The following is a 26526-nucleotide window of genomic DNA, read 5'->3' as shown; positions in this document are numbered from 1 at the left end:
GCTTTATTTATTTATTTATTTATTTATTTATTTATTTATTGAGAATTGGTGAGTTAACCTAGGGGCATGCTACCATTGAACTCTATCCTCAACCCTTTTTAAATTTTAGGACAGGATCTTGCTCGACTGGCCTTGACCTTGCAATTCTCCTGTCTTAGTCTCCCCAGTCACTGGGATTATAGCCATACAAAGCCACTCACAGCATAGTCCTTTGTCTTTACAGGACCAAAAGGCACTCGGCTTAGTGTTAGGCCATCAGCAGGGCCTTTAACAAGTCACCTGAACAACTTAACCACCTTAAAATATCAATCAAGATTGCAAAACAGAAGGGGAATACGATTTACCCTAAATAATCTTGTACAAGAAATCAATTTTATGATGTGATTGCATTAAGATTTTTCAGAAGTAACAAATGTATGGAAACAAAATATTCTCTGATTCTGCTCTTCAATCTCTAAGGTGTTACCTAGCAGCAAATTATTGCATGTTAGAGTATTGCACTAGATTGGGCTTAAGTGGGTATTGTGTTATAGTATTCTCGTTGGTCGCTGAGTGATCAGAGTGTCCTGCTCTGAGAGATGATTCAGGAAACACAGAGAAATAGCTGTTCTTTTTAAATGTGAACTAGATCTGCTATTGTTTACTGTCCATCTTGTTCTCTAATTACACCACTATTTATTTTTGGCTTTTGATAAAATCTCATTTTGGTACACTGTTTCACAAGCTGCAATGTGAACTCTTCTATGACATTATGTAATCATTCAGGTCTATGTTAACAGTCTTTCTATGGCATTTTCTTTCTTCTTTTTTTTTGTTTGGTACTGGGGATCACACTCAGGACCTTGTGCTTGCGAGGCACGCGGCAGAACCGCTGAGCTAAATCCCCATCCCTCTATGGCATTTTCTTTTCTCCTACAGTTATGGTTTAGACCTGAAATGTCCCCCCAAAGCCTCATGTGTTCAGGGGTGTGTCTTTTGGAAGGTGGTTCGACAATGGAACACTGTCTTCATCAGTGGATTCATCCATGGTAAGCTCAGCAGTTAGGTGTGCTGATGGGGAGATGGGGACTGGATGGAAGAGAAGGATCACTGGGAACATGCATAGGAAGGGCAGTTCTCCCTCCTGGGTTCCTCCCTTCAATCCTGGCTTCCCGGTCATCATGATGTGAGCAGCCTCCCTCTGTCATGCTGTTTCTGCCTTGAAGCCAGGTGACCATGGACTGTAACCATGAGCCAAAATAAACCTCTCCTCCTTGAAGTTCCAGCTGTCAGGTATTTTGTCCCAGTGACAAAGAAAGGGACTAAGACACTTAGTATAGCACCGTTTTTCCAGGTTCTGAAGTCAAATGCTTACAGTCACCTTTGGCTGCTTACTGTTCTTCTCTCACATTACCATGCCCAGTATAACTTGGTGTTTCCTCTGTATTTGCTGTATATCCTCCTTGGTTCATACCAGACCTTGGCTCCTTGTTCTCCTTGATATATATAGTCTATTCTTCGTTCATTATGCCCCAGTTCTGCTTAAGGACATAGACTGGACCCATTTACACACAGAGACAGTCTTAGGAGTGAGAAGATGGGAAAAAAAGAAGCAAGATACATCATGTACATGTACAAATTCCCTATGATGAATGTTATCATTATATATATCTTAAATGTACTAATAAATGTTTTGCTTCAAAAAATAAATTTATAAAAATATATACAATTCTTCATTTAATTGTCAACTTTGACTTCCATTGCTTCCTAATAAGATTCTTCCAGATCCGGTGGCCTCCTTATAAACCCACAATTGCTTCCCTTTATTGTTTTCAAGCATTTCCTAAGCTTTTCCAACTGTAAGCATGTGGTATGCTTCTTCTACCCTGAAACATTATATCACCTCCCAAAATCTTGTGCAAACTCTATAAATTCTGTAAAGTCTTTCCTTTCCTGAATTCTTTATTGCTTTTCTCAGTAAGTAGTCTAGCAATGTATTTCTTCTAATTGCTTGGTCTTTTAGTTGTTTCCCCTTTGTAAAGCCTTGTATTTCTAAGCCTAACAGGAAAGGATATATTTGTTAAAAATATCTCTCAAGTATTTAATATAAAGACATTCACAAAATATATGCTTTAAGACAATCTGACTTTTTCAGGATTATTGCTTTATCTTTTAATGAAAAATAGATCTCAATAACTGCTTCTAACATTATACAGTATTTCCATAAACCTATTTTAGTTTGTTTTTCTACCGTTACACTTTTTTTTTTTACAATGCTTAAACCTTACATATTATATGGCTATGGTTAATTGTGTATTCCTGAAAGTGTTTAGTTTTAGTTGGCATTCTAAATCTATCAGAAACTACCAAACTTACATTTAGTGTCTAAAAACTCCCTTTTACACAAGATATTTTACAAATCTTTTTCTATTTTTTTTGCAAAGTTTTAACAGCACAAATTTTTATTGATGTTTTATTGCTGACATTTAATTATAGTACTGTGTTTTAAACATTATGAGGCATTCTCAAATTAAATGGCATTGACAAAAGTAGACTGAGATGTATTAAAAATTTTAAAAACATAAAAGAAGGAAATATAAATGAGTTTTTAGAGGTGAAAAAATTTGTAAGCATAAAAGAGGCCATTAGTAAATAATATTGAATTCTATGTGTGTGTATGTGTATATATACATATTACATATATATATTATATATATATAAATATATATATATATTTTTGGTACCAGGGATCAAACTCAGGACCTTGCGCTCATGAGGCAGATGGCAGAACCACTGAGCTAAATCCCTGGCCCTGAATTCAGTATATTTGAAAGTTTTTTAAAGTCTTTATGTCAAAATTTAAACAACGTCAAACTGAGAAAATGATTTACAAAACATTAGATCTAAATAATGTTGTGAAAATGAATGTCCTATTTTGAGCTGGATTGAATACAGATTTTCTTGGTAATCAGAATCTCTAGTAATTAGCATGAAATTGCTGAAGCAAGGCATAATTCTGCTAGATTTGAGAACCATGAATATATGCTATTCCCCACTGTTTTTATACTTGGGTTTTCACTATTCTACATTATAAGTTATTCATGTTTATTAGCAGAAGGCCCACACTAATGAAATGTTTTTATATAAATGGCTCACCTGCAAGCAAGCCTGTCTCACCAAGTCCACATGGATACAAGGAGGAAAAATATACACTCAATGCCCTTGAATTCCATTTTTATATTGAATAAAGATGTCTCTAAATTCCATCTTTACTTTCAGTTGTCTTATGTCTGTGTTACGGCTTGTGTCTAGATGTCCACCCAAAGCCTAATGTGGTCATAGCTGGGGCTTTTTAGAGGTGGTTGGATCTACAGTGTGTAATGCTGGGATTAAGTGTGTGATCCTGGAATCAAGGGTATGTGATTACTAAACTAGTCCACTGATTGGTTTGGCATAGTTCTGAGTGTGCATAATGGGGAAGGCCTGCCCTGGGTATGAGTGCAACGTGCCCTAAGGGTCAGAAAGAGGGTTGTCCTCTGCTGTTTGCTACTTCACTGCCTTCTGCCTGTCATGAACTGTTTCTCCTCTGCAATGCCTCACTGTCATGCCATCTTGCCTTGGAGCCAGCTATGAACTGAAACCTCTACAAACTGTGAGCCAAATAAACCTTTCCTCCTTTAACTTTGGGTGTCAGGTATTTCATTTCAGCAACAAGAACAGTAACCAAGACAGTCTGGAAGACCCATTTCTTCATAAAGTGAATATAAATTCTAGGGCAGGACAACACTTGTTGTCAATTCTCTGTGAGATAAGGCATTTTTTAATACTGTTGATGGGAGTGTAAGTTGACACAAGGTACTTTAGAGAATATTGTGAGAGCATGTATCAAAAGCCTTAAATTGTACATACCCTATGGCTCTGAAATTACAATTCTAAGATTTTATCTTACAGTAATAACAAAATGGTAAATATTTAGTCATTAGGGTTGTTATTACAAAATATTTTTCTAATTTGTTGATTTATGCAAAAATATATATTTATTACTTATGTGATATTTTAAAATACATATTCATTCTGGAATGACTAAATCAAGTTAATAAATATATGCATTGCCTCAAATACTTATCATTTCTTGTGGTGAGAACACTTAAAATCTATTCTTTTTAGCAATTTTCAGGAATACAATATATTGTTACTAAGTATATCCTCCATATTGCATAATGATCTATTGAACTTACTCTTCCTAACTTTTGTAACCTTTGAGCAATATCTTCTTTACTACCCTCCCAACAAAATTTAAAATAGTGAAATTTCAAACACGTTGGTTGGCAATAAGTGGTGGGTATACTAAACAAATTAGGGTAAAACATACCATGGAAAAAGTATTGCTGCATAACTAATGACATGGAGAAACTTAGGTCAAAAAAAGAATTGCAATTAAAAAAAAACCACGGAGGTGAATACCAGAGTAGAAACTAATTAATATTATCCAGCTTCTCTGTATTGTCTAATGAACATGCAATGCTAGGTAATTAATATAGAGTAAAGGCATGAATTTAAAAACTCATAATGCTTTATTCTTAAATCATTTGATCTGAAGTTCCACTTTTATCATGTCCCTCATATCCACTCATTTTACTTGAGTCATTAAGACAGTACATTACAAACAATGATTAAATTCTTTAAAGATGCTAGTTGTTACCTGAGCCCTTAAAGTCTAAATGGGCTCATTTAAACCATTTGGTTCACCTATAAGCAGAGTTTTGGACCCTGCAGTCTACACACCAGTCCTCCAGTCACAGTGAGGCACAGTCCATTAGAAAGAAATGTCTGGTGCTTGTTTTCTGCAGCAACTGACATTTCATTCAAGCACTTTCACATCCCCCAGGAGTCTCCATTTGCTATATGTCAAAATTTGAAGATCTCTCTTTGTGAACTTTAACACTCCTTAGAAATCAGTTGGAAGGGCAAGCCTACTTCATCCTGATTACTTTGGTATTAACCAATTTAGTCCAAATGATTGTTTTACAAAGTCATCATTTTCCAAATTTGTAATATTCAAATAATAATTACCACTCTGGCTTTTTATGGCATATTTCTATTTCTCTTGGATTATCATTTGTAATTAGGCTTTTTTCTCACCTTTTGTGTATTCAAAATATTGTTTGGTATTGTCCCAGGAGAGTTTATTTAAAGATAAAATCTGATTATGTAATTTTATGTTTGTAAATATGCATTTTGTTTTTTAGCAAAACAAAACCATGTAGCAGCTACTAAAGTGAAAATACTTGTTAATTTAATCCTTAGGGCAAAGATTATACACACACATATGCATAAACATATACATATGCAATATATATATATAGATATATATATATCTATATATATATCCTCGTTTGCTCTTTCTCTCCCTTCTTCTTTCTCTTCCTCCCTTCCTCCCTCCCTCCCTCTCTGCCTGTCTTTTATCTCTCTGTCTCTTCTTCTCTCTCTCACATACACACATCAAGGATTAAACAAGGAAGTAAGAAATTATCTAGATCCTCAAAGCATTTCTTAGAGCAATCCTGAAGTTCAGGTTTCAAAGCTATAACTGTTTATCATTAGACTTTGGACGCATAAGTGTAGTCTTACTTATATACAACAATAGTCTTGTATACAACTTTTTAAATTTATTTATTGTAGTTCTGGAGACTGAACCCAGGGCCTCATGCATGCTAGACACTGAGCTACATCCTCAGCCTTTTCTCTTTGTTTTTTTAAACTTCTTAAAAATTTGAATCAAGGTGTCATTAAATTGCCTAGGGCTGGGCTTGAACTTGAGAATCTACTACCTCAGTCTCCCAGATAGCTAGAATCAGCAAAAGTATGCCATTGTAGTTAGAACTCCATTTTTGTTTTGCAGCAGTGGGGATTGAATTCACTAACTTCAGAGGAAGCTACATTCGCAGTGGGTTGTTTGTTTGTTTTGAAGACAAGGTTTCTCTAAGTTGCTAAATTGAGCCTGAGCTTGTGATCTTCCTGCTTCAGGCTCCCAGAGTGCAGGTATTTCAGGCATGTACCACAATATCCAGTTTAGAACCATTTTAAATGAAATATCAATTTTAGCTAAGAATGTACTTTCCCCACAAATCTTTATACGACATAGAGTCACAATCTCTTCAATTATCATCCCTTCACATGCTGGCCTAACATTTGTTATGATTTTAATTAACATTAGATAGAAATGTATCTTTTTTATTGTAATGATATACACACAATTATAAGATAAAAAGTATCTTAAATGATAAAAAACTTGAGGATTTTCAGGCATTACATAATGTTATAGTCCAAGGATATCTCCACTCCTGATTCTTCAGAGAACAGGCACTTTTTATTTCCCTCAATCTTCTGTACCTCTAGCTTTTCCTAATTGCATTTCTCCTTCCTTTTCTTTATGAAAATCCTGAAATGTCCTCCAAGATAAAAAGTATCCCTCCATCAAGTTCCTCAGGAATTGCTAGCCTAGCTCTCTCCTTCCTTGTTTAGTCGAGTTCTGGGAAAAATAATCTCCCTAGTGCCACAATTTAGGTTTCTCTTACCTCTACCCTCTGCAATTATCCACATCCACTGCACAAGAATTAATATCTTCCTGTCCAACCCAAGGACATCATGTAGACTTTGGAAGTTTTCGATTTGCTAACCACATTGTATGTCACCTTCTGTGAATTAATGTTTTGTTTGCTTTTTGCCTCCATGGCTGGTCCCTCTTTGTTTCTTACATTGGTGCTTCCTCGGTAGTTATATATTAAATATTGGTGAACTCAGGATTCTATCTTCAGTTCTCTCTTTTTCTCATTCTATGAATTTCATATATATAATTTCATATATACTGCAATTAGATAATTTTCATATAATTACCTAATAATTTATTGAGCTTCAATGCCTTATAGGCACTTCAAATACTACCTGTCCTTATCTGAATGAACAATCTTACCACAAACAATATACTCCCAACTTGGATTATAGACCATCACCCACCCAGCCGCCCACATTAGATCAAACAGCCTTTTAAAATCTCTCTCTTCTCCCTGACCCCATGCAATGAATTAGTCATCAAATCTTCATTCTCTGTTTGAATGGGTCTCCCAGTTCTCCACAGTTCTTGGTTCAAATTTTTCTATTTTCCCACTCTGATAATTAGAATACTAGTCGATTTTCTTTTCTTTAAGAAAATACCTGAGGCTGAGTGCTTCATAAAAAAAGAGCTCATAGTTTTAGAGACCGAAGGTTAAGGTAGGGTGACCCCATCCGTTCAGCTTGTGGTGAGAGCCCTCTTGACTATGACACACCCTGGAAGGGAAGAGAAAAGGGAACCAGCCATGTAGAGAAAAGGAAAAGTATGGAGCAGGGGTTCACTTTAGAACAAGCTGCTGTCATGAGAACTACTTCACTCTGGGAGCAGCACAAATCCCTTCCTAGGGCAGACCTTCCAATGATCTATTCACCTTTCACTAGGCCTCACCCTTAAAGATTCTACCCCACGCAACACCACACTGGAGAACAAGCTTCCAACACATGACCCTTGGGAGGACAAACCACATCTAAACCATTGGGACTTCCAGGGTTATTATTTACTCATTCAGCAGCAACTTCATTTTAGGTTCAGGTACTGGGCAAAGTGAGCACAATGGTGAACATGGACATGTCCCCAGAGCATTTACCCCCTTGTGGAAAAAAACAGTTAACATCTACACTGCTTTCAAAGTACTCTGTACAATGTGCATAAGACCATACTATTCCGCTATTAAAATCCCTCAGAACCTCTTTATTACCTGCAGGAAAAAGTGAAAAATCCCATGAAAGACCTTTGGATATGTTTGGAGGCTACTTTTCCAGCCTCAACTCCCATGTGTTACAGGCAACAAACAACTTGTGGCTTTAGGAACACTCAGAGATTTCACACACTCTTCTTTGCTTATGCCTTGAATTTTTACATATCCTTTAAACCTCAGTCCCAACGCCACTTCCTTTCTCCCTTATGAAACCTTCTTTCCTCTCATTCTCTAGTGGCAGAAATCTGCTCCATGCTGACATTGACTTTGCATATTCTGTTACAATAACACTTGTCATATTAAAAGCCAATTACGTATATGTCTGCTCACCTGTTTGCCCAGCTAGCCTGTGAGCTTAGAGGTCAGGAACGACATCTTACTCATTTTCTTCCCCAGCACTTGGTACAATAATCAGCCCTTATTATTCATTGAATAAAGATATAGTTGATATACTAAACAAGAAATCAATTCACTAAGTCACATCCAAACTTTATTCAATTTTCAGTTTCTGTGTGACTTAAAAATAATATTTAAAGTCAAGGAGTCCCGCGGAATACGCCGAATCAGCCCGCTGCAGACAGGCAGGTCTGTGCACGCCCTACCGAGGTACTGAGTCATGCAGAAGACACCGAATCACCCCACTGCAGACAGGCAGCCACCTGATTCCACATTACCAAGGCGCAGAGGACACCAGACCACCAGACCAAGGTACTGAGTCCCACTGCTCCCAGCTCAGAGGTAGGGGCTTCTGAGCCATCGTCCCACTGCTCCTGCTCCAGAGGAAGGGGCTTCTCAGTCACCATCCCTCCCGCTGCTCCCAGCCCAGAGGAAAGGGCTTTTGGGCCACCTTCTGTGCCGCTGCTCCTGGCCCAGAGAAAGGGGCTTCCAGGCAACCATCCCTCCCACCACTCCTGGCCCAGAGGGAGGGGCTTCTGAGCCACCATCCCACCGCTCCTGGTCCAGAGGAAGGGGTTTCCTGGCCACCATCCCTCCGGCTGCTCCCAGCCCACAGGAAAGGGCTTTTGGGTCACCATCCCTACTGCTGCTCCTGCCCCCTGTCCCACCTCTCCCAGCTCAGAGGAGGTAATTTACGCAGGCACTAACAGCCCCCCGCCCCAATCGAAATGAGAAAACACATAAATAAGTCTCAAAACCAGACTTCCAGATCACCTACAGCAACCCCAAAGGGAAATGACATGGAACACTCTGATACTCAACCACCTGGACCCACTGAACTGGCAACAAAAGGGGATCTGGAAAAAATGAAATCAGAAATAATTTCTCAGATAACAGGAGAAATTGTGCCCCTAGTGCAAGACATGATTAATAAATCTAGAGAGGACCTCAGGAACATGATGGAATCCCAACATAAGAAACAAATGGAATCCATAAAACAGATGCAAATAGATTTCCAGGACATGAAAAACTCGGTTGAAAGTCTACACAGCGGAATGAGCCAATGTGAGGCCAGAATTTCAGATATAGAAGATAAGATTGCAATTAGTGACCAGGAAAAAAAAAATTGCTTCAAAATTATACGGGAACATGAGAAATCAATCCAGCAGCTGCTAGATGATGCAAAGAAGAATAACATAAGACTGATTGGAGTCAATGAAGAAACAGGAGAGAGTGCAGATGACATAAAAAATCTCTTCACAGAAATAATGGCAGAAAACTTCCCAAGCAGGGGAAAAGAGCTTGACATACAGATAAGGAGGCATATAGGACTCCAAATAGCCTTGATTAAAAAAAATCTACACATAGGCAAATAATTGTTAAGATTCCAGAAACTCAACAGAAGAACAAAGTTCTCCAAGCAGTCAGAGAAAAGAAACAAACCACATACAAAGGAAAGCTCATCTGAATCACAGCAGACTTCTCAACACAAACCATCAAGGCAAGAAGAGCTTGGAGTGACATATTCCAAGCCCTAAAAGAAAACAGCCTCCAACCCAGATTGATGTACCCTGCAAAACTATCTTTCAAAATGGATGGAGAAATAAGATACTTTCATGACAAAGAGCACCTTAGGAACTTTGTGAATACCAAACCAGCACTCCAAAGAATTTTACACAATATCCTAGGAACAGACATTGAGGATCACAACCCCAGGAAGCAAAGCAGAATGAACCCATCTGACATGACAAGAAATTAAATGCAAAGGGGGAGAACCCAACAAAAAGAAAAACTCATGGCAATGACAAGTCAATATGTTTCAGTTATAACCATCAACATTAATGGTCTCAATTCACCAATCAAAAGAAATAGACTGGCAGAATGGGTCAAGAAGCAAAATCCAACAATATGCTGCATACAAGAAACACACTTAATTCAAAAGGAAACTCATAGACTGAAAGTTAAAGGGTGGAAAACAATACTGCATGCAACAGGAACCCGAAAAAAAGCAGGAGTAGCTATCCTCTTGGCAGATCAAGTAGATTTCAAACCAACACTGATGAAGAGAGATGAAGAAGGACACCACATTCTTGTAAAGGGAAGAATGCAAGAGGAAGAGATGACAATCATAAATATCTATGCACCAAACACTAGTGCACCCAACTATATAAAACAAATACTAACAGACATGAAAAGTCACATATGCACTAAAACAACTGTACTGGGGGACCTCAACACCCCACTGTCACAAATAGGTCAACTAGACTAAAAATAAGTAATGAAATACTAGAACTCAATCGAACTCTTGAACAAATGAACTTAACAGATGTTTACAGAGTCTTCCACTCCACAAAATCAGAATACACATTCTTCTCAGCTGCACATGGTTCATTCTCCAAAACAGACCACATACTCACACATAGATCATGTTTAAGTAAGTGCAAAGGAATTGAGGTTATCCCCTGTACATTATCAGACCATAGTGCGATGAAATTGGAGATCCATAGCAAAAGAAACTCAAAAAATTTCATAAACAGGTGGAAGTTGAACAACACACTTCTGAACAACCAATGGGTCACAGAGGAAATTAAAGAAGAAATCAGACAGTTCCTTCAATTAAATGACAATGACAATACAACATATCGGAATCTATGGGACACAATGAAAGCTGTCTTATGAGGGAAATTCATAGCAGTGAATACACATATTAGGAAAACAGAACGAGCCCAATTAAACAACCTGATGCTGAACCTCAAGCTTCTAGAAAAAGAAGAGCAGGACAACCCCAAAGCTCATACAAGGGAGGAAATGATAAAGATCAGAGGAGAAATCAATGCAATGGAGACTAAGAGAATGATACAAAAAATCAATGAAGCCAAGAGTTGGTTCTTCAAAAGAATCAACAAAATTGACAAACCTTTAGCCAACCTTGTCAGAAAAAGGAAAGAAAAGGCCCAAATCCATGCAATTAGGAATGAAAAGGGTGAAATTACAATAGACCCAGCAGAAATCCAGAGGATCATTAAGACCTACTTCCAGAACCTATATGCCAATAAGATGGACAACACAGAAGAAATGGACAGATTCCTAGATACATATGAATTACCAAAGTTGAATGAAGAAGACCTAAAAATTCTGAACAATCCAATATCAACCAATGAAATTGAAAATGTAATTAAAAACTTATCAACTAAGAAAAGCCCAGGCCCTGATGGCTTCACTGCTGAATTCTACAAGACATTTAGAGAGGAACTACTGCCACGACTGTTTAAACTCTTCAATGAAATTGAAAGGGAAACAACACTCCCAAATCCATTCCTGGAAGCAAGCATCACCTTGATCCCCAAAGCAGAGAAAAACCCAACTGAAAAAGAGAACTATAGGCCAATCTCACTCATGAACATAGATGCAAAAATCCTTAATAAGATAATGGCAAACAGAATGCAGAAGATCATCAAGAAGATCATACACCCTGATCAAGTGGGATTCATCCCAGGGATGCAGGGATGGTTCAATATACAAAAATCAATCAATGTAATACACTATATCAATAGAACCAAGGACAAAAACCATATGATTATCTCCATAGACGCAGAAAAAGCATTTGACAAAATCCAACATGCATTTATGATAAAAACCCTACAAAAAATTGGAATAGATGGTCTCTACCTCAAACTAATAGAAGCTATCTATGAAAAACCAATAGCCAATATCATACTAAATGGTCAAAAACTGAAATCCTTCACACTAAAATCAGGAACAAGACAAGGATGTCCACTATCACCACTCTTGTTCAATATAGTTCTGGAAACATTAGCCACAGCAATTAGACAAGAGAAAGAAATAAAAGGAATAAAGATAGGAAATGAAGAAGTCAAATTGTCATTATTTGCAGATGACATGATACTCTATATAGAAGACCCCAAGAACTCCACTAAAAGTCTTCTAGACTTAATAACCAAATTCAGTCAAGTAGCTGGTTACAAGGTCAACACACAAAAATCAATAGCTTTCCTCTACACCAATGACAGACTCACTGAGAGAGAAATAGGGCAAATAATTCCTTTCACAATAGCATCCAAAAAACTGAAATAGCTAGGAATCAACCTAATGAAAGAAATCAAAGACCTCTTCTCTGAAAACTATGGCACTCTGAAAAGAGAGATTGAAGATGATATCAGAAAACGGACAGACATCCTCTGCTCCTGGGTAGGAAGGATTAATCTAGTGAAAATGGCCATACTTCCAAAACTGCTATATAGATTTAATGCAATTCCAATTGAGATCCCAACAGCATACTTCATAGACCTCAAGAAAACAATCCAAAAATTCATTTGGAGCAAGAAGAGACCCAGAATAGCAAAAGCAATTCTAGGTAACAGAGACATGGCAGGGGGTATCACAATCCCCAACCTGCAACTCTACTACAAAGCTACTGTGATAAAAACAGCATGGTACTGGCAAAGAAACAGACCTGAGGACCAGTGGAACAGATTGAAAGATGCAGAAACAATGCCAGACACACTCAGCCATCTCATTTTTGACAAAGGAGCCAAACACCCTCACTGGAGGAAAGATAGGCTCTTTAATAAATGGTGCTGGAAAAATTGGGCTTCAACTTGCCAAAGATTCAAACTAGACCTGTATCTCTCACCGTGCACTAAACTAAAATCAAAATGGATTAAAGATCTAAATATTAAAATTGAACCTCTGAACCAGTTGGAACAGAGGTTAGGTAGAACCCTTGAAGACATCGGTGTAGGAAAAGATTTTATGAACAAAACCTCAGTTGCCCATGAACTAGCACAAACAATCAACAAATGGGATCTCTTCTTATTAAAAAGCTTCTGCACAGCAAGAGAAACCACGAGCAGTGTGAAGAGACAACCCACAATGTGGGAAAAAATCTTCACCTGCTCTTCCTCAGACAAAGGTCTACTATCTAGAATCTATAAAGAACTTAAAAAGATCAGACCTCCCAAATTTAAAGACCCAATCTGAAAATGGGCATCTGAAATGAACAGACATTTCTCAGACAAAGAAGTAGAAATAGCAAATAAATACATGAAAAAATGTTCAACATCACTGGTCATTCGAGAGGTGCAAATGAAAGCAACGCTGAGATTCCACCTCACTCCAGAAAGAACGGCCGCTATCATGAAATCAACCAATAACAAATGCTGGCGGGGCTGTGGGGAAAGAGGAACCCTGCTCCACTGCTGGTGGGAGTGTAGACTGGTGCAAGCACTATGGAAATCAGTATGGAGATACCTCAAAGAACTAGGACTGGAAATCCCATTTGATCCCGCTATTCCACTGCTGGGGATCTTCCCCAAAGAATTAAAAGAATCCTACCACAGTGATATATGTGCACCCATGTTCATAGCAGTGCAGTTTGTAATAGCTAAAACTTGGAAACAGCCCAAATCCCCATCAACTGGAGACTGGATAAAGAAAATGTGGTTTTTTAATAAAATGGAGTAGTACTCAGCCATAAAAAATGAGAAATTAGAGACATTTATAGCTAAGTGGATGCACATTGAGGCAATACTTTTAAGTGAAATAAATAGGACACAGATGTGTAAATACCAAATAGTTTCTCTGGGGTGAGAAACTGAAAGTGTAAATAAGGATTAAATGTATAATAGGTAATGTGAAATAGGAAGAAAAGGGGCAAAGGAGAAGGAAGTGGGAGGGCTAAGGGAAAGGATAGAAAGGAATGGGATTAATATGAGAAAAAGGAAAAATAGGAACAAAATTTTTGTAAATAGGGAGGACTGGAGGGGTTGAAGGGAGGGCTGGGCAAGGGTGAAAAATAAGAACCAAGAGAGACTATGTAAAGGTGCAAATTTCCAATGATGGATGTCATTATATTGTATACCTAAAATGTACCAATGATTAGAATGAATAATTGATAATGTAAAATAGGAAGAAAAGGTCCAAAGGGGTAGGGGTAGTGGGAGGCACAGGGGAAAGGAAAGAAGGGAAAGGAAAAAATGATGAGAAATGGAAAAAATGGAAATAAAGTCTTTGTAAATAGGGAAGGGTGGAGGGGGTGAAGGGAGGGCTAGGAATGGGGAAAAAATAAGAACCAAGATGCATTATGTAAAGGTACAATTCCCAATGAGGAATGTAATTGTGTTGCAAACCTACAACGTACCAATAAAAGAATTTAATACAAAAAAAAAAATAAAGTCAAGGTACTAGTCATTGGACATTCTTAATTGCCCCTTTCTCAAGTTTATATGCATTTGTACCCATTTAATATGAATTCAAATAGCTTTTACATTTAGTTTATGTACAGGCTAGCCATTATAGAAAGCTATTCAAGTCAGTCAATTATACAAGAAAATTTCAATATAGTGAAACCATCCTTTAAACTACTTAATAAATATTTTATAAGATTTTTCACATATAAAACTGTATGTGTATGTAGTGTTAATAAACAGAATCACTATGACTAGAGAATAATCTTTAAATTACCCAAAAAATCAGCCAGTTGCTCTTCAAACACTTGAATACACTCAGAACAGCAAATAAACTAAGGTTCTATGGCTCTAACATTTATTTTTTCTATTTCAGTGATAATTACATCAATAAACCTGATTCAGCATTCACTGCTGTTCAATTCATTAATTAAAACAATTTTACTGCTACCACTGTGATTTTTCAAGGGTATCAAGAACACATTCAAAAATCAAAATAGCACACATCATCAGTTTTGATACGTGCCACAGTATGCTGCACTTTGATTTCAACTCTGCAACTAAAAGAATGTTCTGAATTTAAACAGGGGTAGTTTATATCCCATATACTTTGAGCAAAAATACTTAAAATACAAGATGAGTTTAGTAGAAATGATAATATCCATGTGACAAGTACCAGACTGACAAGTTTTCTCAAATCTTCTTAGAATGGACAAACAAATGTTTATAAATACTTAAGTAATAGTAAAGGCTGAAGAATTTATAGGTCTTTATAATTCTAATTTCATAATACTAAATTTTTTAAAGTTTTTACTTAAATCATAACTTCTATGCTCAAGAGTGACTTGTATGTATCCAGCCAGTGAATATATTTCATCCTTAAATGAAAAACGGAAGCTTTAACTCAAAGAATGACAAGTTGCATTTGAAACTATAAATGTATATATCAAGGCAATGTAATTATTTTTATATATTAGAAAAGATTTGACTGCATTTTGCAAAGTAGCACCTTAATTCTGAGCTTGATTTAGTAACCGCAGTAACATATTACTTTTGCCATTTTTGACACTCTAGAGCACCTAAAACATAAAATGTGATTTACAACAGCAGACTCTGCCAGAATTGACCATGACATGCCAGAAGAGGGCCTATAATGGAATATATATTCAAGTTATAATTTAGTATGTGCAATAGAATCTCATAAAACTGGAATAACACTGAAATGGTGTTTATTTCCTACAGCAAGGGAGTGCCATCTTACCTTGCACAATTTCCAAAGCAAGCCAAAAGAAAGGCTTGTGAATAAAGTTGAAGGAGTGACTTAGGCTATGAGGCAAGAAAAAAAAACCCTTTTTCAAATTATCTTTAGAAAATGCAAAAATATGTGTTGTCTTTAGCAGCATCAGGATTAGGTGACGTAACATAGTACTCCAATGCTGATAACAGTTTCTCGCAAGTTTTTTAGAATTTAATTGGTAATAGAATAGCTACAGGTCCTTCCATTTCCTCTCCTTCACCTACAGCTGATCAAAAAAGAGAAGAAATTGCTGTCCACCCACACGTCCACAGAACAGTTTCTGCCTGACATGGTGCTTTGGATTGCAAAATAATTCACATTCTCCATTGAGAGATTGATATAAACCACTACAGTAGTTTACGAAATTAGTTTAAGGGGATACTTGTTTCCTTTTAAAGTACAATAACTCAACCTTTAGACTATTTCTCCACATAGAAGACAGACTTTTAAAACATCTATTTCAAAGGGTAAGTAAAAATTGAAAATTATTTTAGCTGTGCCAAGCAATATCTTTTACATGAAAAAAGATTGTACTTTAATGTTTTACTCTTTTAGTTAGTCAAATCAGATCATAATACTTTAGTATCATGCACAACCACTGTGGTGTTAGGGAGGTCCTACAACAGGTACACTGCTAAGACCCTGGGTGAGAAATAAAGTCTTGAGGAATGATTTATTTTATTGTGTGAACTGATGAGCATCAGTTAAATTGCCTTTTAATTGACTGTCTAAGTAACATGCCTTTGAGGGAAACACTACTTCTGAAATTTCCTTTGGCCAGGAGGGGAAGAAGCATGCTAAAGTCTTTGAAGTCTACAGCCATCAGATTAATTATCAGCACTATTCAATGCACATTCATTTAATTACAGTAAATTAAAAAGGATGTGGGGTTTTGGAGGAAAATAAGAGAGTCAATATATGGAGACAGAAATTCCAGACTATGCAAATTATCAATGCCTTTTCTGGAGGAGACTATTAGTATTTTACCAACCTAGGAACACTTGACTAATACACACAGAGGAAAAGAGAGTAGAGTGAAAGTAGAAGGAAAAGAAAAGAAAAAAAATTATTGTGGGCCAAAAATTATATAGGTACTTGATAATGTTTATTTAATTTAATCTTCATAACCACTTAAACCACTTTTCCACATTTATAAAGTAATAATAAGACCACACACTCACTTATAACTCACTAGCTACCAAGCACTGCTGAAAAACAAATATATTTACCTGAACTCGTTTAATGTTCACAGCAATCTTATTCTTGCAGGACTGCATAGTTTTCACTGTTATCTCTATTTGACCCTCTTGGAAACTGTAATACAGGACGGGTAAGAGACTTGCCCGTGGACACACAGCTGTGGTGCCAATACTAACAAGGTGCCAGGCCTCCCAATAACATGGTTTCAGTTATTTTTCTCACTGGAGGCTCCGGAAGCCCTGAATCATGATGAGATGGAACAGCAGTACCAGCTCCTCCTGGGTTGCCTGAAGTCACAGTTGATCTGTTTGCTCAAAGGTTATCTTTTTCCTAGGGGCACTAAGAAGTGGAGATGGAGCAAGATGAGGGACCTCTAATAAGAGAACACCACATCTCTGGAAGTAGCAGTACAACCGATGAAATAGCAGGCAGAGATGGAAAAAGTGGAAACTTCTACTCTGGGTGACTTAGGAGGAAACAGTCTTAGGGGACAAATAAAAGGATCTGAATCCCGATTGTCCCAATTCAAATCCCAGCCCTTCCTGATACCACACTGCTGGATGACAAATAATGATACATGTTCAGCTGCTTCTGGAAAATGTCACACATGCAAACATTTTAAAAACTAAGTGATAGATGTTTTGATAAAAGTAAAAAGTCCTTTGTTCCTGACATTTAGACAGACATTTGGAATGGAGATCAGATTAGATGCAAAGTCTAAGAGCAGCAATTCAGACAGCGGTCTTTTATAACAACATATCAGAGACAGGAAAAGACGCCTAAAATAACCTAGAGCATACTGGTAATTTTACCTTCAGCTAGGGCATCCCATTACATTTATTTTGTAACCTTTCAACAGCTTACTAGAGCCACTGTTAATAGTTGGTCACAAATCACTGCTCCTCAGGTATTTTTCCTGGTGCACGGCAGTTGACTTACAACAATGATGACAACAACAATCACTATGTGTCAAGAAAGGACTTCTATATCTCTAATTTCAAACAAGGTTAACATTTGGAATTCCATATGAAATTCAATATATTATAATTTCTTTCCTTCAAATTTTTTTCTTTCACTTCAAGTTGTCATGGTGGGGAAAAGTTGGTTTTCCAAGAGAATAAACTTTATCACTTGTTTTGAATCTCTGCTAACAGGAAGGCATGTGACATGGTCTCAGTGCTTTTTTACTTTCGTGGGATGCTGCAGCCATCAAAATTTCATTAGCTTCACAGCAGTTCTAGCACCTCTAAACTTGAACTGTTGGCCTCTGTATCAATAAATAAATTAAACACAATCTGTTTTAGTGACCAAACTCTTCTTCGAAGTTAAAACTAGAGGGTCAGGCACTCTGCTTGCATAATTTTACAAATGTTGAATAACATCTTTTCCTGGGGAAAATGGCCTCATTCATGGTTTTTTTCAAATGATAAAAACCATCAATGAAAACTCCCACATTAAATTAGATGAAAACAAATCAGTGTCTGGTTCCTAAACTAGCTTCATTTTGGTGAGTTATTGTACCCCTATCCTTTTTGTTTCAACATTTGGTGATCTAATAGTAATTCCACTGACACAACTCAAGCCAGTATAGAAATAAACACAATGAGACAATGGAAATATAAGTAGATCAATAGCCTTTCAAAGTTGGAGCAATTTAAAATACCTGAAGAGAGTAAAACTGAATTATTTAAGCAATTTTATATTAGAAATATTTGATTAGATGTAGTAATAAAATATGTATCCATTTTGAGAATATTGTTTATAAAGGTGTTAGAAAAAATTGTATATGATTTCAAATTTTAATTCTTAACCCAGTTTAAGGAAAAAACTAGTTTTTATATTAGGAGAAAAAATTCTCAATGCTCTTGTTTAATTACACAACACAAAATTCTAATGTTTGCTAAGTACCCCAGAACACTGTTTCCCCAGATCCTAATGAAATTAATCACTTTAATGAATATCCTTCTGAGTAATCACTAAAATTTTAAAACAAATTAATCTGAAATTTTCCTATGGAGATACACATTAAATATATGAAATAGCCAGTATTCATTAAGATCACGTATCTGTTTTCTTTCCTCTTGTTTCCCTCCTTAAACTGATCTCACTGGGAATTCTTAGACCATCAAAAATATTGTTTAAAAAATCATCACAACCAAACCTTGAGTAAAGAGTAAATATAAGCTTAAGTCATCATGGCTCAACTTCACAAACATTGCTTTTGACACTTTATACTCTTAAAGTGACCTGTTTACTCTCAACAAATGCTGCCAAATGTTCTGAATTTCAAAGCAAGGTCCCTGATGCTGTCTCCTTGTTCTTCTTTCTGCTTCTTCATAGCTACCACTTGAAGAAACGAGTACAGCTTTCCTACCCTTCCCATTACTACAAGAACCAGGCCTGAGAGATTCCCAGGGAAACAAGTTCCTCCTCTGGTTAAAAATAATCCATGCAAATGGAGAGGGGCAGTGATGTGAGAAATTCACAGCCTTTCCTCTCCTCCCAATCCTTTGAACATTATATACTGCTAACTAAGGGTTACAACGCTTGTAGTCTTTTTATTTTTCCTTTTTTCTTTTTCAGTACTGGGGATTGAACCTAGGGCCTTCAGCATGAGCTACATCTCCAGCTCTTTCTTCATTTATTTTGAAGGTTGGCCATAAACTTGTGATCCTCCCATCTCAGCCTCCTAAGGATGCTGGAATTACAGTATATTTTATGAAAAGAAATAACTATATTTGGAGATTCATCATGAGATAGTTTTAGCAGATATAGAATTTTGTTGTTGTTGTTTTTCCAGGTACCGGGGATCAAACTCAGGACCTTGCGCTTGTGAGGCCGGCATGGTGTCACTGAGTTACATCCCCAGCCCCAGATACAGAATTTTTAAAATAATAAAATTATATTTTACCAATACAAATACAACAAGATACACTTGTTAGATTTGGGGTGGAAAAGGCAAGTGGAGCCAATGTGAAAAATAGTAGATTTGGATATGGACAATCTATAATGCAGAGTATCAGAACCAAAGGCATTATCCTACTGCAGTCTCTTCTTTTCTATAATGTCATACAATTTGTTCGGTATTTTAGGAAAATTAAATGCTACATGTAAAACTGGAATATAACCATGTACCTGCGATTGCTCAAGGAATGTTCTGTGAAGTGCAGCTGGACTGGAAGCAATATTTAAACCAAACTGTAAGTATTTAAGGTTAGTGCATTTTTGAATCTACTATGAAAACTGATATAAACACAGGTTTCATTGAGGTGAATGGATTAGCTGAGGGAAATGTTGGAAGCCTGATTCTAAGACTTATTTTATCAAAAAGAACTATTCTCATTTTTCTGTTTGGGGTTGTAACAAAGCCAGCCTCCACCCAGAAATAACACTTCCAAAATGGAGATATTGAGTGTATGTTATTAATTGATCTTATTTCAGTTTAATGCACTAAAGTGTTTCACATAAGATAAATTCTTTTCCATTGCTTAATTAGACTTTTCTTTCCCCATGAATAGGAAAGAAATGTTTAATAAACAATGGGAAGCATGAGGTGCCACTTCATCCTGTCAGCTAAAAGTGAAAGTGAACCATAGATCTCCTCTTCTATTACAAAGCAAAGCTGACAAAGTTGCTCAATAAATAATAAAATGAAATATTATTAATAAAACAACCATCTTTTCAAATGTTATGCAATTCTTCTGTTTTAACTTTTCCTTTGCATTTTGATGGATTGGATATGCATAGCATTAATAACCAGAATGAAGTAGAGAGTGCAGAGCGTACTGTTAATATTAAAAGCTGAAGGAAAATGTTCTTTTTGTTATCTGGTGCATGGACACTGATGTTCCAATTCTGCCTAGAAACAGCACTGACTAAAATTTATGTTTTCTTTTAAATCTGTTACTGCATATAACTTAACTATTTTTTATTATCCTGCATTGGCAATAAGACAGATGTCCTAGTAATTTTTAAAGACATTTTTCTTACCATATATAAAGCTACTAGTTAGATATCCATAAATCCAGTTTTTGTGTGTGGATTTAATTGTATTGTGATCCAGTTCCCAAAGTACATCAAAGGCCACACTCCACCTCTTTCCCAAGATTTCAATTGCTCTCATCAACTAGTAACTTTAAAGCATGATCAAATTTGTTCTTCAATCACATCATCCCCATTAATAAACTATTCTGTGTGCTCATTCATCCATTCTAAGCTTCCACAACTTCTTTAAGATATCTTCAAGAGGAATCTACAAAGACATCTTTGATTGCAAGCTGGCTCTGGAGTAAACTTTATCAATGCTTATTTTGCTCTTCCACAGAGAGTAACAGGTGACATGGTCCACGATAAGTCAAAGCTAATCTTTTTTTTTTCTATACTCGATTAAACAGTTTTTCAAAACGATAGCTAACACATCATAGGCTGCTTGCATAATTTAACAATCTGATTTCAAATATTGATTTTTTTCTGGGAAAAAATACATTATTCAAGTACATTTCTTTGGTTCAATTGCATTTAAAGAAACAAAAATAAATAAAGGAAAGAAGAGGAAAGAGATAGAAGGATATGAAAGGAAACAAGAAAGGAAGGGAAGCATGACCTGCAGTCAATGAAAACAAGCAGAAGCACTGAATGCCAACATTAGAAAGCAAAACATGAAACTTACCGCTCTCACTGTCGGACTTGTTCTCATGCTCCGTGTCTGTCAGGGTGAGGGCTGAGTTGGACCGACTTGACAGGCAGGAGCTGCGGCCTGATTTGACCCCCCTGCCCCACAGTCTCATGGCATGCTCTGGGGACATCACTGCTTCATTTTCAGTATCAGCATCTGACCCTGCACTGATAGAGTAACCTCTGTGAGGGAGCCCCATTTCCGCACAAAATGCCAGTCCTCTTCGAGTTGCTGGTTCACAAACTCCTAACTGCCTTAGGGTAAAATTCTGTCCTAATTAGGGGGAAAAAGAGATAACAACTAGTGAGTATGCGATTAATGTTAGTTTTTGTTTATTTTATTCTTTTTTTAAAGAAAATCTCCCTGAAACAAACACTCAAGCACTCAGGGTTTTCCACTATCAGCACTCTAGCATCAGGTGTTTACATTACTCTGCACTGTGTATGGTTAATAGGTGCAACTAAGCGGGGTGGGCTCCACTGTGGACTCCGAACCAGTGGCAGCTCTGAGCCCCAAGCCCCTTTGTCACTCTTTAAGCCCATACACCATTCCAGAGATGGGGCAGACATATCTTCCCACCTTAATTCAGCCATCAGTACAAATATCGCGTGTGTGTGTGTGTGTGTGTACTCACTAAAATTTAGAGTGTCATCTTGAAAATTTGCACCATGTTTTGGACATCTTTGACTTTCTACATTTTGGGTTTTTTGTTTTGTTTTGGTTTTTTTGGTACCAGGGATTGAACTCGGGTCCTTGCACTTGCACAGCAGGCGGTGAAACCACTGAGCTAAATCCCCAGCCCTAGATTTTTTGTTTTAATAGACACCTGGGAATACCTGTATTGATCAGAGTAAACCAATTTTTGTAAATAAAATGAACTCTAAAAATAAAGTGGGAGCATTATGTATTTAAAAATTAATGATAAAACCAAGTTCCCTGAAAAATAAATGGCTGTGAACTCTGGAGGCCTTTACTAATAAATTGAGCATAATAAAACTCATGACACTGCAATAACTTAGAGCAAGAGTGTTTAAATTAGGTGACACCTTAAAATGATTGCTGTTATTAATGACTTTTCTAATTCTGTATTTATTCCTGAAGTTTCTCGTATATTTTATGATACTATGGATGCAAAGAGTGAGAAAAATGTTTGCTTATAGGACGCATATATATGGTTCTTCCATTTCCTATCTCTTATTGACATGGTACAATTGAGATTCAGGTACCAACCAGAATCAAAATACATATAAAGAGTAGTAGTATCCAAAGATGATTTGAATGCAACTACCTAATAATCAAACCTTTTAGGAATATTAAGCATTTATACTAGGCATACTTTTAATTTTTCTACTATGTCTTTACAAACATTTTGAAGTTAATTTGCTGGTATGAGAAACCTATGCTATGTATTTTTTAAAGTGGATATTATACATTATCTGTGATAAAATAACATGTTGACTCTCCTAGGAAACAAGTCAAATACAATGCACAGTATAGTAAATATTTGGTTGCAAAGATATTAGCAGTCCCAGGCCCCAGCATACTTTAACTAATGTGGTTAATTGCTTTATTGCTGTGGTCATACCAGAATCTGGAATCAGCTTTATCTTAGTTGTACTTCGAAATGGATTCTAACAATGAGACTCATAAATAATGAAAATCAGTTGCTACAATTAGCTGCAAATCAAACTGTGCTTATCAAGGAGATGTGAATAAGCATCTGAACCAAAAAAGTATGTCATAGAAAGAGGAAGGGGAGGAGGAGAGGCAGTGAGGAGGAGGGAGAGGAGGAGGGGGAGGGAAGGAGGGAGAGAGTAACACATGGACACAGAGAGACATGGACAGAGACAGACAGACAGAAAGAGACAGAGAGGAACAAAGAGAGAAGCCCACGCACTGAATAGTGAGGAATACTGAGCAAGTGGAGAAGTTATTTGAGGTAAGATACAGTATTGCCGATATTTTTAAAGAATTAATTAATTAATTGTACTGAATTAATTAATTGTAATTAATTAATTGTACTGTTAATTGTACTTATGAAGACAATCCATATAAGGTCAGTGTCATCATGGACAGTTAATAGAATTGGTGTGGAAGAGTTTACTCATTGTTAGGGCTGGGGGTTTAGTGCAGAGGCACCTCGTCTGCCTCGCAAGCACCAGGACCTGAGTTTGTTCCCCAGTATCAAAAAAAAAAAAAAGGAGTTTACTCATTGTTATTTGCATGTCACATTTTAAATGGAGGAGCACTCTAAAATATTTAAATATTATCATCACACATGAAGTTTTCAAAAGAATACAAAATAATTTGTTAAAAGGGAAAAAATAAATGAAGGGATTCTCTGGTTTTCTCCCCTATTTGGGGAGATGCCCACATCCAGGGGAAAAAAAAGAGAGAAGTTAAAAGGCAATATAACTTTCTTTCAAAAATCCGAGCTATAACTTAAAACATTTTCCAAGTTATTTCCCTTTCACTACATTGCCATCCTGATGCAAAAAATCTATGAGGTGAAAGAAAGCAGAAAACTGCAATCTTTATTTGCTCTCCAGGTATGTAAACACAGTGCACTTTGTGCCTCATTGGCCAACTTATCATCCCTGTGAACTCCTCTGTGCACCCCGATCTCCACAAGCACGTGACCCTCTGAGGTCTGAGTCCCACAGTGACTCAAAATTCTTTATCGCTATTTCCGAAATGTAAACTAGAAAGCTAAGAAACTAACTAGAAAACTAAGAGCTTTCTTGGCAGAATTAAAAAGCTCATTGTTGATCTTGGGGAAAAAACATTAGTTTAAAACTCCTCACTAGTATTGTTCAAAGTACTTCACCGCTCTATTTTTTATTTTTAATTTTTCAGGGTTTTCATGAATTGGCTTAAGAGATGGTTTGTGTAAATGTGGAGAAAATGCTTTAAAACAAATACCTTGACAAAAGTAACTAATAATCACTGGAGAATGAATAAGTTGATGATGGGGAACGAATCATTTTCACATCAATTGCAAACAGCCATATCACTACTAAAGTCAACTGTTATTGAAGTAACTGCCTGCATGATTTGTCTCAATACTTGAAATGCTATTGCTGTCATTTCTCCTCCTTGGTTAAGGATTTTTGATCTTGGGACCCCTTGTTTGAATGCAAATCAACTGGGGAGATCTAGCCATGGAAGCAGAATAAATAAATCTATCAGATTATTTCTCACTGTTGCAAAATAGACTATACACACAGGAAGCATACACTGTTTGGACAAATTCAGAGAAAATGGAGATAAGGAGAGTTCCTAATTGAAGAAGAGATGGTGACAAGGAATAGAGGAGGGAGGGAGAGGGTTGGGCTGGGGCGAAGTTATTTGGGGAGAGCTTTAAGGCAATGTAGAGAAGCAGGGGGAAAATGAGGTGCGAGTAAGGTGGCTAAGGTATCTCTGGGACCAAGTTAGACACTTGACAGTCCTGCTTAGGGTCAACTAATAGATGTCTAATTCTTATTTTCCATGATTCCTTTAGATTGTAAAAGTCTTATGTTCTGTGGAATAGTTCTATCACCATTACCTTAACTTCTCTTTTTGCCCTTCATAGTCTCAGTTCTGTTTGGCTAAGGCTGGCAAATAAGTATTTATCTCCTGTGCTTTGAAATTTGGTAACCTTGATCAGCAGAGCCAACAGCAGAGTTGCCCATTACAATTTGAAACAGTACCAGAATAATAAATTGCAGCAAGAACGAAATATACCTGAGGGTAGAATTCATTGTAATTAAAAAGCAAGTTTGGCTTGGATTGGATTAGGCATTTTTGTTTTATGACACTCATAATTTGAAAATCTACAAAAGAAAAACCAAATAAATGCAATCGAGCCAGATTGTGTCATTCAAGAAATGTTCACATTTTTTAAAAAAATGACTTAGCATATTTACAAAGTAGAAAGGACGGTGTAAGAACAAATACCTTAAATGAGGTTGACATATAGCACAACTACCCCTTTAATAAATGAAAGGGACCAGAAAAATGAGTTAGCTGTAGTACTGGGCCTTTTTCTCACTTAGTGCCCAGAAGCTACTCGGAGGAGAGATTTCCCAAACCTGTGGAGTAACATTCACCAATGTGCACATCATCTACAGTCTCTTAAAAGAGCTGAAAAGAAAAAAAACTGCATGAGAGTCTGGTCTCAAGAGTTGGATGGGGTGAGGAAAGCACCCTTGGGGGAAGCTATTATCTCCCCAACTAATGTCCAGATTGCTCTAATATCTAGATTTGGTTCTTTCTCTCTCTTTCTTGGGTTGTTTTATGTGAGACAGGGTTTCGTTCTGTAGCCCAGACTAGCCTTGGACACACTATGTAGCAAAGGGTGCTCTGGAACTCATAGCAATCCTCCTGCCTCAACCTCTTAAGTGCTGGATTACAGGCATGTGCCATCATACCAGCTCTATTTTAGATTATTATTAAATAAACAGATTTATTGAGCTGTAACTCATATACCATAAAATGTATTCATTTATAGTGTACACTTGTTTTTAATATATTCATAGTTCTGAAACTACGACCACTATTGTAGAATATTTTCTTTCCCAGAAAGAAATCTCATAATAATTATCAGCCACTTCCCAGAAAACCCTTACTTGCTTCCAATCTCTAATGGTATTCCAAATGGTAGCTCTGGGCAACCATTAATCTGCTTCTGTCTCTACAGATTTGGTGATTTTGGACATTACAAATAAAGAAGGTATGTGATTGGTTTCTTTCACTTAGTACAATGTTGTCCAAGTTCAAACATGTTACAGCCCATATTAGTACTTCATACTCTTTAGGGCTAAATAATATTCCTGTGTATGGTTACACCATCTTTCATTCAACCATTTCTCATTTTTGGACTTATGAAAATGTTGCTAGGAATATTTATGTATAAGGGTTTTGCATATATACATGTTTTCATTTCTCTGAGATATATACCTCAAAGAGAAACTCCTGGGT

The 26526-nt window shown here is 36.7% G+C and overlaps 1 protein-coding gene across 22 annotated transcripts in view; it reads right to left on the bottom strand.

Moving 5' to 3' along the window:
- Positions 1-26526, bottom strand: part of Tenm3 (teneurin transmembrane protein 3) — a 2554979-nt gene that overhangs the window by 418287 nt on the left and 2110166 nt on the right. For 17 of the 22 annotated variants that reach the window (XM_087217023.1, XM_087217025.1, XM_087217024.1 and 14 more), the window contains one exon: positions 21559-21837. The exons of 4 other annotated variants lie outside the window; for them this stretch is intronic. In XM_087217023.1, the coding sequence (XP_087073149.1) occupies positions 21559-21837 (279 nt within the window). The remainder of the gene's footprint in view (positions 1-21558; positions 21838-26526) is intronic. One more of the 22 variants, XM_087217042.1, reaches the window with a different exon arrangement.

Source organism: Heterocephalus glaber, unplaced genomic scaffold, assembly GCF_053883595.1.
Source record: "Heterocephalus glaber isolate CG9 unplaced genomic scaffold, H.glaber_assembly_v1.0 deba00001461, whole genome shotgun sequence".
NCBI classification, from domain to species: domain Eukaryota; kingdom Metazoa; phylum Chordata; class Mammalia; order Rodentia; family Bathyergidae; genus Heterocephalus; species Heterocephalus glaber.
The sequence above is the reverse complement of the archived record's forward strand: the minus strand, read 5'-3'. Positions and strand labels throughout refer to the sequence as shown.